This window comes from Protopterus annectens, chromosome 13.part0 (genome assembly GCF_019279795.1).
Source record: "Protopterus annectens isolate FY-2018-M chromosome 13.part0, PAN1.0, whole genome shotgun sequence".
In the NCBI taxonomy this organism is placed as follows: domain Eukaryota; kingdom Metazoa; phylum Chordata; order Ceratodontiformes; family Protopteridae; genus Protopterus; species Protopterus annectens.
Window position 1 is genome coordinate 776977874 of NC_056747.1, and position 12633 is coordinate 776990506.

The 12633-nt window shown below is 39.7% G+C and overlaps 1 protein-coding gene across 7 annotated transcripts in view; it reads left to right on the forward strand.

Moving 5' to 3' along the window:
* The window catches only part of ABR (ABR activator of RhoGEF and GTPase), a 2680879-nt gene that overhangs the window by 2556688 nt on the left and 111558 nt on the right, over window positions 1–12633 (forward strand). For all 7 annotated transcript variants that reach the window (XM_044054480.1, XM_044054482.1, XM_044054481.1 and 4 more), the window contains one exon: window positions 9105–9164. In XM_044054480.1, the coding sequence (XP_043910415.1) occupies window positions 9105–9164 (60 nt within the window). The remainder of the gene's footprint in view (window positions 1–9104; window positions 9165–12633) is intronic.

A 12633-nucleotide genomic window follows, 5' to 3' on the forward strand; every position in this document is an offset into this window, starting at 1 on the left:
AAAAATGAGGATGCTGAATTTTTTTCAGATGTCGGATGGCATTTTAAATGTTTTTTAAATGACTTTATATGCATTCAAAATTTTCTCAGAAAAGTAATGTGGTCACTTTAAAAGTTTAACATTGCTTGGTCATGTGACTTTTACCCTTGATCATGTGATTTTGTATTTGGTATTTAAGTATATCTGATATGGTTGTTCTGTTTGTCTGAAGAAGTTGAGTTATTAAACTTGACAAAAGCTCTAACATACAAAAACAGTTTGTTTCCATTTTTTTGCCTCTTTTTGTTTTATTAAGTCCATGCATCACGTTGGGATAGACCCCCTCCCCCGGTTACTGTCCCATATATATGCAGACATTCACACACACACATAGATAAACACACTTTCTCTCTCTTTCAACATGACATTCTCCCCGTCACTCGAATGCACTCAAGGACACACACACGTACACTCATGATATCCTACCTAACCCCTTTATTGTGACCAGGCAAGCAGACACATGCTCACACACACACACGCACACACAGTCATATGACACCATTAATACCCCTGAAGACTTGCACACAATGCCACATGCTTACAGTCAAACACTCACACAGACACCCCCCTCTACTTCTTCACTTAACTTCCCCAAATTTACCCTGCAGTGTTATCTCTTCTATTGACTACAACTGGGGACTGCAGCTTTTTGGCCATATTAATTATCACAGCCGTTCATGATAATTTATGCAACCACATTCCCTAGAGTACCTCATTGTAATATAGCATAGCCATTGGGCTGACTTACTGAGGTCATTCTTCCAACCATATAGTCACTGTGGTGGCCCTGTTTCTGAATCGAAAGGGGTTACCATGAGGGGTTGGCCACTCATGTTAGGGCTTACTGCTTATGGTAATGCTTTCTGAATCCCAGGAGTGATATCTGCTGCCTTCCTGTATTATTGTAGAGCAGATTCTACTTAAGATAACATTTAATCTGGAAATAAATGTCTTTTGCAGTTCCTTGTTGAAATGTTGGCACTTGAAATGCCGAGTGCTAAAAATCCAGAAAAAAAAGACCAAAAACGCAGAGAAGAGTGAATCTCAAAAATCCCTTTTCTCCTTTAAACTTCTTTTTTCAGGAGAGTCAAGCCCTTCTCTATACCCCCTCAAACTTATATATACCGACTCTGAAATTACCATACCTTGGAGAAAAGGAAATATTACACTAAATGGCATCTTGGACTTAGTATATCTTAGTCCGTTCTGCATTTTTCAGGACTAACTCTTGCGGGTCCCCACATTTCAAATGGTTACTGTCGTTCGCACTGAGCTTTTCTGTTCCTAATACTATAGATGGGTGTAGCCCCAGCTTTGTCTTCAGAAATGCTATACTTCTTGCTGCATCTTTTGTAGGGCTTGGGATACAGGAATTCATGAATTCAGATAAAAAGGATGATAATGCCTGTACAGCAGGGGTGTGGTACTGTGAAAAGAGAAAGAATTATTCTGATTTTCACACAGAGTAAGCACATATTCTTCATTTTTCACTGCACTCATTACATTTGGGTAATCTGCTGGCAGGTTGCCCTCAGTCGGCCTGAATAACAAAGTCTTGGGTCCTGTGTTGGTTGCTGTCTCCTCTTCCATGATGTCAGGTCGTCAGGGGTAGAAAACATATGCAGCCGATGCCATTTTATTCAGTCTTTCTTGCCGCACAGTGCCAGAAGCAGTTCGCAAGTGCTGGTCGGCCGACTCCTGAAATTTTCGCAATCGAGTTTCAGAACCGAAGTCTTCAACTAAAGCTAAGTACCCCGTTGGGGAAACTTTTTCTTGCTGCTTACCGATGTCAGTAAAAGTTAGCAATTGCGTTACTTGAGGGAAGCAAATACCTCATAAGGATTTTCATTTGTACTGTATTCCTTGCCTAGGCCCAGATCATAACGTGCCTTGCTGTCGGTTTTGTGCTAGATTTAACCAACACACTGTAAAGCGTCGGTATATTTTTGCTTCTAAATATTTTGGATCCATATTTAATTACCCTGAAATGTCGTCGGTTAGCAGTCTGACTACCGGAGTTCACAAAGAATGCAAAGGAAAAGACAGAGACAGACCGTCGAGGTCCAAAACCGACGGTGAAACTTCTCCTAAGCCAGTCACCGGTTTGCCGGTACTCAGTGAAGCGCTTTCACAGCCCCTGATACCCGCTACTTTTGAGCTGCAGGCCTCTACCGAGACCCATGCGGAGTCCGGTATGCTGCGAGAATCTCAGAGTATTGAACCTGCAGATGTCTGCCCCTTGGCTGGGTCCAGAGCCACTAAACAGGCACTGGCATCTGAGGGTTTTTCAGGCCTCAACATTTTTATATTAAACCGACGCCAGCCTCAAAAACAAGATCAAAAACATCTTCTATGTCTAAAAAACTGACGCATGAGCCATGTGCTCAGGGCCCTGTGCCTTAAAAACAGATGATCAAAATGGCTGAGGACTTAATTACCGTGATCAGGGGTTCCCAACCCCCCCCCCCCTGTTAAGAGGCCTAGGCAAGGCACTGATTATGAATCTTCAGATCAGGTTTCTATTTCTTCTGATTCCTCTTCTGATCAGGAATTTTCTATTCCACCCTATGAGGATTCTGATGCAGAAGAATCCATCCCATCTGCATCTCCTCCTGAGGATTATTCTTTTGGAGAAACCTTGCATACTTTAAGGGAACATTTTCACTGGGAGAGTCAGGATTTCTCTGAATCAAAAAAGAGGCTTAGGGATTTCCTTCTCCTTCCTCAGCATAGGCCTTTGGCTATACCACCTGTATCAGACATTGTTGATGATGTGTTTTCGGAATCAAGCATGGTTCCTGATTCCCTACCTCCGGCTCCTAGTACGCCAGATGTTGAAGAAGAGTGTCCTTGTTCTCTGCTTAAATGAGACAGTCATCCAGATAAGGATACATTTTTATGCTTTTGTCTGCAGAATGCAATTACTGGTGCCAGGCACTTTGTAAGGACCCTAGACGCAGTAGATAAGCCAAAGGTCAGTGCAGAGAATTGGTAATGCAAAAAAACCTGCCTTGAAGCGGAGGTATCTTCTGCACGATTCCCTTATTGGGATATGCAGGTATGCCTCTTTTAAGTCTAGAGTCACTAACCAAGCATTTCTGCTCAGCATAGGCAGTAGCTGTTGTAAAGTCAGCATTTTGAATTTTGGAATGTCCAGGAACGTGTTCAAAATCAATAAGTCCAGTATTGGACGCCAGGCATTGTCTTTTCTGGGTACCAGGAAAAGTCTTGAATAAAAACCTTGTCCTTTTTCCTTTTCTGGTACTGGTTGAATAGCCCCCATATCCATGAGGGACGTCACTTGTTTCTGAGCCTCTGCCCATTGATTTTGTGGCAGATCTGGCCAACCGTTTGGAATTGGCAAAGTATGGAAATGAAATCTGAATCCCTGGGATACTATGTTTAATACTCATTTGTCCTGGGTAATTAACTGCCAGTTTTGAGCATGAAGTGCTAATTTTTCCCCCAAGGGGGCTGCCAAAAGATAAGTGCTTGGTGAAGGTAGAGGGAAGTCATTGAGACTGCTTACTGTAGGGTTGTGCTTTGTTTTCTCCAGATTTGGCGGTGGAGGCACCCCATTGCTTTGACCTGTAAGAACCCTGTGATTGGTATCTAGAGCCTTTTGAGCACCTGGATTTGCCTTGAGAGGCTCTGTTGGACACAGGAAAGGACCAGTTTTTAGTAGGCCAGTGCCTACTGAACCTGGGTGGCCGCACTTGTAAGAAATCTTTTACAGTTTGCATAGATTTAACTTTGTCTTCCATTTTCTTTAAAACCTTTTCTGCCTTATTACCAAACAGAGTATCATGCTGCAAGGGGGCATCCAACAATTTAGCTTTAACATGGTCAAGCAGATTTTGCTGTTTGAGTCAGGCATGCCTTCTAATCACAGATCCAGTAACTGTGGCCCTGCAAGAGGCTACCATGGAATCAAAATCACATCGCAAAGTATGCTTTCCAACCTGTTCTGCTGAATGCAATAATTCCTGTAATTCTTTATTTTCCACATAATCAGAAATCAACATCATTTTCTGTTTCAATAAGCCCAGAACATGCTGTTGATATTTAAGCATATGAAACTGGCAGTTTAAGGCCCTAATTGCCAAGGTTGCAGATGTATAAACCTTCTTTCCCCATCTATCCAGCGCCCTGGAATCTCTATCAGAGGGGATATGATTTTTGGCTGTAGAGGCCTTTACACCTTTGGGACCCTGTGCGATAGTCTCTGGATCAGCAGCAGGATTTTTGAATAGAATTTTGTGGGAGTCAGGAACCCTGTAATATCTGTCTGGCTTACTAGGAGACCGAGGTAGGGAATCAGGAGCCATGCTTGATTCCAAAAACACATCATCAACAATGTCTGATGCAGGAGGTATAGCCAAAGGCCTATGCTGAGGAAGGAGAAGGAAATCCCTAAGCCTCTTTTCTGATTCAGAGAAATCCTGACTCTCCCAGTGAAAATGTTCTAAGTATGCAGGGTTTCTCCAAAAGAATAATCCTCAGGAGGAGATGCAGATGGGATGGATTCTTCTGCATCTGAATCCTCATAGGGTGGAATAGAAAATTCCTGATCAGAAGAGGAATCAGAAGAAATAGAAACCTGATCTGAAGATTCATAATCGGTGCCTTGTCTAGGCCTCTTAGCAGGGGGGGGGGGGGGTTGGGAACCCCTGATCAAGGTAATTAAGTCCTCAGCCATTTTGATCATCTGTTTTTTAGGCATAATTTTTTAGATATAGAAGATGTTTTTGATCTTGTTTTTGATGCTGGTGTCGGTTTAATAGAAAAATGTTGAGGCCTGAAAACACCCTCAGAAGCCGGTGTCTGCTCAGCGGCTCCAGACCCATCCAAGGGAGTGACATCCGCAGGTTCAATACTCTTGAGATTCTCGTGGCATACAGGACTCCGCATGGGTCTCGGTAGAGGCCTGCGGCTCAAAAGTAGCAGGTATCAGGGACTGCGAAAGCGCGTCACTGAGTACCAGCGAACCGGCGACTGGCTTAGGAGAAGTTTTGTCGTTGGCTTTGGACCTTGACGGTCTGTCTCTGTCTTTTTCTCTGCATTTTTTTGTGAACTCCGATAGTCGGATTGCTAACTGACAACATTTCAGGATAATTAAATCTGGATCCAAAATATTTAGAAGCAAAAATATACTGACGTTTTATAGTACGTTGGTTAAATCTAGCACAAAAACGACAGCAAGGCACATTATGATCTGGGCCTAGGCAAGGAATACAGTACAAATGAAAATCCTTATGAGGTATTTGCTTCCCACAAGTAATGCAATTGTTAACTTTTACTGACAACGGTAAGGAGCAAGAAAAAGGTTTCCCCAACGGGGTACTTAGCTTTAGTTGAAGACTTCAGTTCTGAAACTCGAATGCGAAAATTTCAGGAGTCGGCCGAGCGGCACTCGCGAACTGCTTCTGCTTCGGGCAACCGCACGGCAAGAAATGGCGTCGACTGCATGTTTTATACCCCCTGACGTCATGGAAGAGGAGACAGCAACTGACGCAGGACTCAAGACTTTGTTATTCAGGCCGACTGAGGGCAACCTGCCAGCAGATTACCCAAATGTAATGACTGCAACAGTGAATACACTTGAACATCTATATTATGGTAAGTGTACACAACTGCACTTTCTTTAGAAAGCAGTTCACATGTGTTGTTCTCTAATCCTTAACTCATGTTTTGCCCTTAAGGAAAGAGTGATGTGGTTTGCATGACTGTCTAGCTTGATCTCTGGAAATGATATGAATTACCATATAAGAATGTCATTATGGAGGGAGAGTAAGTATTATATGAATAAGTCTACCTTTTCTTGTTTTAAAAGTAATTTACTTTTTCTATCTTACCCTGTTTGTTTTAGCCACTGCAATCCTATCACATGACTTCAAAGCACAATTACTATCCCATGCTGTTTAACGAGACCAGCATATATCGATTTAAGTGAGATCCACAGCTATTCCTGCCTCATTTAGTCCATTGTTGCAAGGGTTTTTCCCCGAAATGGATAGCTATTTACCATGCTGCAATGGTTACCATCATCAGACACAAATCTGTCAAGGAATTCAGCATAAAGTTAACATACTAAATCTACAGTTTTCCTCTGTGTACTAAAACATGTTGCTTTAAAACCAGTCGCTCTGAAACTGCACCTGTCTGTGATATGTCTCTTCTTCCAGAGACATAATGAAGTGTAAGATGAGTTGTAAGCAGGCAGGAGTAGGTAGAATGGAAGAAAGTGTGCCACTCATGGAACTTGTGGATAAATATCTGTAATATTGTGACTTGGTGCAGTCTTCCTCAATGAATTATATTGACATTTTCACATTTGAATGCCTCATTCATTGACAGTGGAAGTCACTGAAGTCTATTTTGATACAAAGCAGGAACATACAGGATAGAGTGTCCATCCATATCCCCTTTTTCCCATTTTGCACATGGGGTTGGGGAGTCACTTCAACAGTAACAATCATCTTGAGGCAAGGTTTACAGTGTGTGTGTGTTTCTGTAAAGTGACTTGACTTTAGGGTAATTTCAGCCAGTGTGCATTGACCTTGGAGTTAATTATAATCTATTGGGACAGTGTGTGTTTGTGTGTGTGTGTGTGTGGCTTTGTCTACATAAAAAAATGCTTCCTGAATTGTTAATTGTTTTCATGGTCTAATTTTTTTTGTTTATGAAAATTTTGTAAGTTTATGCTGTGTTAATAGTGTATGTGAATGCCATTTCACTGAATCTGGTATTTGTGAAAACTTTTTGCTTCTTTGGTTTACAGTTACCTTACATTTCTTGCTCTGGCTTAGATGCAGTGGATAGCAAACAGATATCTTAGACTTGAATATTTTCTACGTTGAGCTATTGCAACTGTTTACCCGAATGTTGCATGTATATCACATTAAGCAGCACATTTAATTTTTTTGGACCAGTTGCTTCCAGTATGATTTGTTCCCCATGTGACTCTACTGCATGTCACTGTGTCTGGTAGGCAAAGACTTTTTGATAACTGCAGCAGTTTCAGCATGATTGGTTGCAAGACAGCAACTTGTATTAATGAAAAAAAGCTCTGAAAGTACTGAGTTATTTTGTGGTGACTTACCTTGACAGATCTGTGTCTAATGAGGCATTTAACTTTGTGAGCGATCTTTGCTTTCATTTATTGAAGAAACACTAAGAATTAGGTTTGCATCAGTATCTTTTATGGGCATCAAGCTACACCATAGTTCATTTAATGTTGCTGACGATGAAGTTACTGTTGAATAATTTTAACCAAGAGCTCACACCTGCACAGTTGTTTATACCACATTTGCTCTATTTTTGGTGGTCATGGGTTTAGAAAAAAATTGTAATGACCCCCCCCCCCCCATCCCGATTATTTAAAAAAAGACTACTTAGGGGACAGCTTTTGGACTGCCTGTTTCTCACCATCAGCAAGTTACTGTGAACCTTTCTAGCACTGTAGGGATAGGGAAGCTTTTTTCACAGGCGGAGGAGTCATATATGAGTATGGCACAATTTAGTACTGGCCAAGAGTCCTGTGTCTTCAACCTAGTCTAAAACCTAGTTCAGTGTTTAAAAGTTAATATGAGTTCTAATGAACTGTGTGTGTGTGTGTGTGTGTGTGTGTGTGTGTGTGTGTGTGTGTGTGTGTGTGTGTGTGTGTGTGTGTGTGTGTGTGTGTGTGTGTGTATAGAGGCTTTTAGTGACAGAGATTACTTTGGGACAAGAAATGCAGCAACGGACAAGTGCTCGATTTGTCTCCATAGGAGACGTGTCTGCATCTCTGTAACGTGTTACTGATCATTTGATTTCAGTGACACCGAGTTTTAGGCCGAGAAAAAACAGCAGCTGACTTTAACCTGCCTTAAATGAGGGCTTTTGTTCTTTGAGAGACATCAGAGGGACCACTCTTTTGCAGCACCAGACCTGCCACATAGTGACAATATTTTAAACATATTGATGTTATGGTTGCCCAATGGTGGCAATAGGCTATAACATTTTTTTACAGATTTTGTGATGTTATGGTTTATTGTTATAGGCATAGCTAACCGCAGTACTGTTTCTCAATGACATCATAACATTCTGTCCATGAAATCAGAGTTCATTATCAGTAGACATTATCAATGATGTTCCAGAACTGCATTTCAATGCAGATGTTTGCATTTCTATACTCTGTAGCTTCACTTGGTGATTTTTGAAAGGCAGCGTCTGTAGGACTTCAATATAAGTTACAGTCCTGCTGTGTTCTAAACACATCAGATGAAATTACAATAAGTGTGTCTGTGGGGAAGGGTGATCACTCCCTCTCAGTGTGTCATTGCAGAACATAATCATTTAGGTTAACAGAAGGCATTTAAAGGATTTTTTAATATTTTACTTTGGTGCTATATTAATTTTTGAACAAGTATATTTGGCGTCAACAAAAAGAACAACTGAACTCAGTTATTTTGCCATTTACACCCTCACATTTAGGTATATACTGATGTGCACTGGGGAACTGTAGTAATGGACTTAACAAAACCCAGCATATTGAATGATTCACTGAAAACTTTAACAAATTTAATGGTGACCAGCTATTTTTTGTAAGTGGCATCCACTATTGTATCATTTGTGTCTGGGGACTTTGTCCCTCATTCCAGCTTATACATAACTGTATGACAAACATGAGCCGTGACAAACTGAAAATCCAGTTTGACAACATCTTTTACTGACTTCTTGTGTTTTACTATTTCTCATATTGAGCTTTATAAAATTCTTCAATGTTAATACCTCATTTAAATGAGTAGGATTCAGTGTTACTTTTCTTTACAATAAGAAAATGGTGCTACAAAACTGATTGTTGACAGTTTAGTATGGTGTTAGTTAAGAAATGTCACCTTCAGAATGCAAACTCACATTTATTGTGGAATGCCAGAAAGATAATTGCGTTCAGTTTAAGGCCAGCAGAGCAGCTATGGTCTGAATTATGAGCCATGTATTTGTCTTGCAGTCTCGCCCTTGTGCAGTGGAACATGTTTCTTTTTTGCAGGCAATGTAATGGACTTCTTTTCTTTTTTTTCCAGCTGGACCCTCAAGTGGTGAATGCAAAGAACTGGCAAAGGGAAGTTATTGAAATGAATGAGGTGAGTTACATAGTTTTGTGTACTCGCTGTGGCTCAGTGGTTAAGGTTTCTCCCTCAAGAGTTCATGGTTCTGGCCTGATATCTAATTACTGTCTGTATGGAGTGTTAAGATTCTAGCTGTGTCTGTGTGAGTCCTCTTGTCTTCCATGCTGTCCAGAACATGTCTGTTAACTGGGTATGCATCATCAAAAACGACAGATAAGTAAACAAGTACTTGTACGTTTTAGTAGTCTGAGCACTATGTTGTTGTGCTCAGTATATGGATAACATGAAGAATTACACGTCAGATATTATGTGAGGGTCACTGAACATTTTGGTAGAGGCTGTACTTTTTAAAAAGACTGAACGTTAATGTACATTTAACAGCGTGAATGAAGGAGAGAACCTGACAGCACTTATCTCCTCCCCATGCTGCTGCCATCCTTATTACCATTCAGGCATCACACAAATCAAAACTTGAACAATGCTATAACAAAGTTGTTAAATTTTCAGTAAATACACCTTTCGGAACCCACCACTGTATAGCACTAAAACGCCTACATTGGTTAGAACTACCCCATCAAATAACATATACACAGCTTCTTACCACCTATAAAATAATCCAGAATCCATCTGCTTGTCCAGCACTACATAATATTGTACACAACTATGTTCCTAGATGGTCATTACAATCTATTGACCAAAAACTGCTGTCTGTCCACAAACCTATCAAATCTGCTGGGCACTTTCTATACTTACACTACATTCCTAAGGCCTGGAACTCCTTACTTCCTGTCATCAGTTCAATACCTTCACTGCCATCCTTCAAAACCATTCTGAAAGCCTTACTAGCCAGAAGCTCATGTCCCACATCTGCTCAACCCCAGATTAAACTATATCCCTAAATGTGAACAAATACCTGTTCATACCCTACGTAGTCTTACTCTCCCTTCTTCAGTCACTTCCTTACTTCTATTAATTTCTCTCCCTTGGGCTTTAACCCTGCTTTTCGCTCACTTCATAGTGCATTTTTTTTTTTGTATTTTGCTAATTTATATTTAATTTCTGTATAAGCTGACTAAAATTTCTGTAATTATTTTAATCATTCTTGTATAAATTGTATCTATTCTTAACCAATATTTTCATATTATGTCTTTATTTGGCATACTTACTTAAATTGTATTATTTTTGAAGACTGTAAAATTATTATTTTTAAAATGTTTTGTAATAAATAAGTTTTGTAATACTTTGGAGCGTTTCTCCCTGGGCCTCTGCTGAAAATGCCCTCTTACCCAGTTTGATTTTTTCAGTAATCAAACGTTAGTAAATAAATAAATACAAACTGAGTGTGGGAAGTTGTGTGCTGCTTGGCTGTTTTATAACTAGGCTGGTTTTATTTTTATTTATTTTATTTTTATTTTGCATTTGTTGACCGGGCTAGTCCAACTGGATGTATGTCCATTTTCAGTAGAGGCCTGGGGAGAAAAGCTCCACTAAAGATAATACCAATATCAGATACAGTACATTTTTAAGGCTAGGCAATACAGTTATTTACATAGTAGCTAAGCAATCATATCATTGACAAAAATTGATAGAAGATAATAGTGACCACATATTTAAGAGGTAGAGACATGTACATACTATAGAGAGCTGGTTTATCAAGAACAAGCTCTGTAGTGCCTTCTAAGAAAGGCTACGTTAGTTCAAACTTTTGTTAGCTGACATATAATACACTCTGAGGTTAATAGGAGGAGAACAAAGCATAGCAGTAGTGAGATAAGTATACATTAAGTATAAGTATGAGGGAGGGGGGTGCATGGACATAGCCAGTGAGTTTTAAGGTATTCTTTGAGTGCTTTTTGAAAAGTAGTGTAGAGGAAAGAGATGAGAGTCCCCTGGGAAGCAGGTTCCAAGTTTTCCAAGTTGGTTAACTTTTTGTTTTTAAGTCATCATGTCCTTTTGTGATAGCTGCATTACAAAGCAATATATTTACATTTATATACATTTATACACAAGAAAACAAGGTAACGGTATGCTTGGGATGTACAAAAGATGTCAATAGAAAGGTGACCATGATCCAAATATTTTTTTGTTCTTAGGCTGTAGTGTTTTATTAACGGTATGTTCTTATTAGCAAATATGATAGCATTTTGTCATAATGTTTGATCTAAGTTACTGTTAACACTGTTTTCGTCAATAAAGAGTTGCCAGAAGAAGGAGGAAAAAAGTGAGAGTTTGGAAGTTTATATGACATAATTCTGAAATAAAGTTTGGTTTACAGAGTTTGTATTTCTACAGCAACAGCCCCAGCCTCACAAACCTCCAGTCCCAAATTCAGTTAGACCTTCACTCTCTGCAGAATTGGCTTATTAACCAAAAACTAATTCTTAATACCTCCAAAATCAAAAACCAAAAGTTGTCCCATGTCTTCAGCAACATCCACATCATGGACCTAAATAACTCACCATAAAAACAACTACCTCCTTCAAATACCTTGGTATCTGGTTAGGTTGAAACGTTCAAATGCACTTAAAAAAAAACAGAAACAAAGTCAGCTCCCTCATCTTCTGGGCAAAGAAAATAGCTCCTTATCTCAGCAAACCAGCCAGGGTAGCCGCAGTAAAATGTGTCCTGCTGTCTCAGATCGAATGTAGACTCCCAATTCTTGCTTCAGCCTCCAAAAAGAACTCTATCTCAGACTCCCCATCCCAAAACAGCATCATTGCCTCACACTGTCCAGTGCAAACATGCTTCCCTTAAACCATTAGATCTATCCTCTTACTACCAATCCAATTTTTCAGATTAATCCACCTACAGATTTACTCCTCCAGCATACAAACTAATAGAAGAAAGCATGCTTAACCATAAAGGTTACTTACAATCAACCCCAACCTTCTACCTCCCACAGGCAATATGCAGTATACAAAATATGCCTCCCCCTCTTTAAGTCCCACTCTTCGGCATGCTGTCATTACCCTCTTTCTGTCAAAAGCTAAAAACATAACTTTTCAAAAAGATTTAATGCACCTGCCATTAAAAGGACTACATTGTATAAGTTTCTTACATCCCTTCTACGTATATGTTCATGGCTTACCTCCAAGGTCATTACTACATATAATTTGGGGAGAAATAACACTGCAGCCTTCATCTTGGTGCCTTGTTTTTTTTTTCCTGTGTGTGTTTTAACCAAGTTTGATACTTATATGTTTCACTTGCTGTAAAGCTGTATAACATGTATGTTAAGCTTGTCATTTAAATTGTATTTTTGTTTATGAAATAATTTCCCTAAGTTGTGTCTGTAAAATTTGGGTTTTGATCAGTGGACCACCCCATTTAACAAACATAAGTAAAATAAAATAAAAACACTGTGCAGGGCTGCTCTCTGAAAGTGAATGGAAGTCTGTACACTTTTTGAAGTTGCACGCAGGTACTTTGTTACATTTGGTATAGGTTTCAAATTTGATACTGTATTGCACTTCTATTTTTGAAA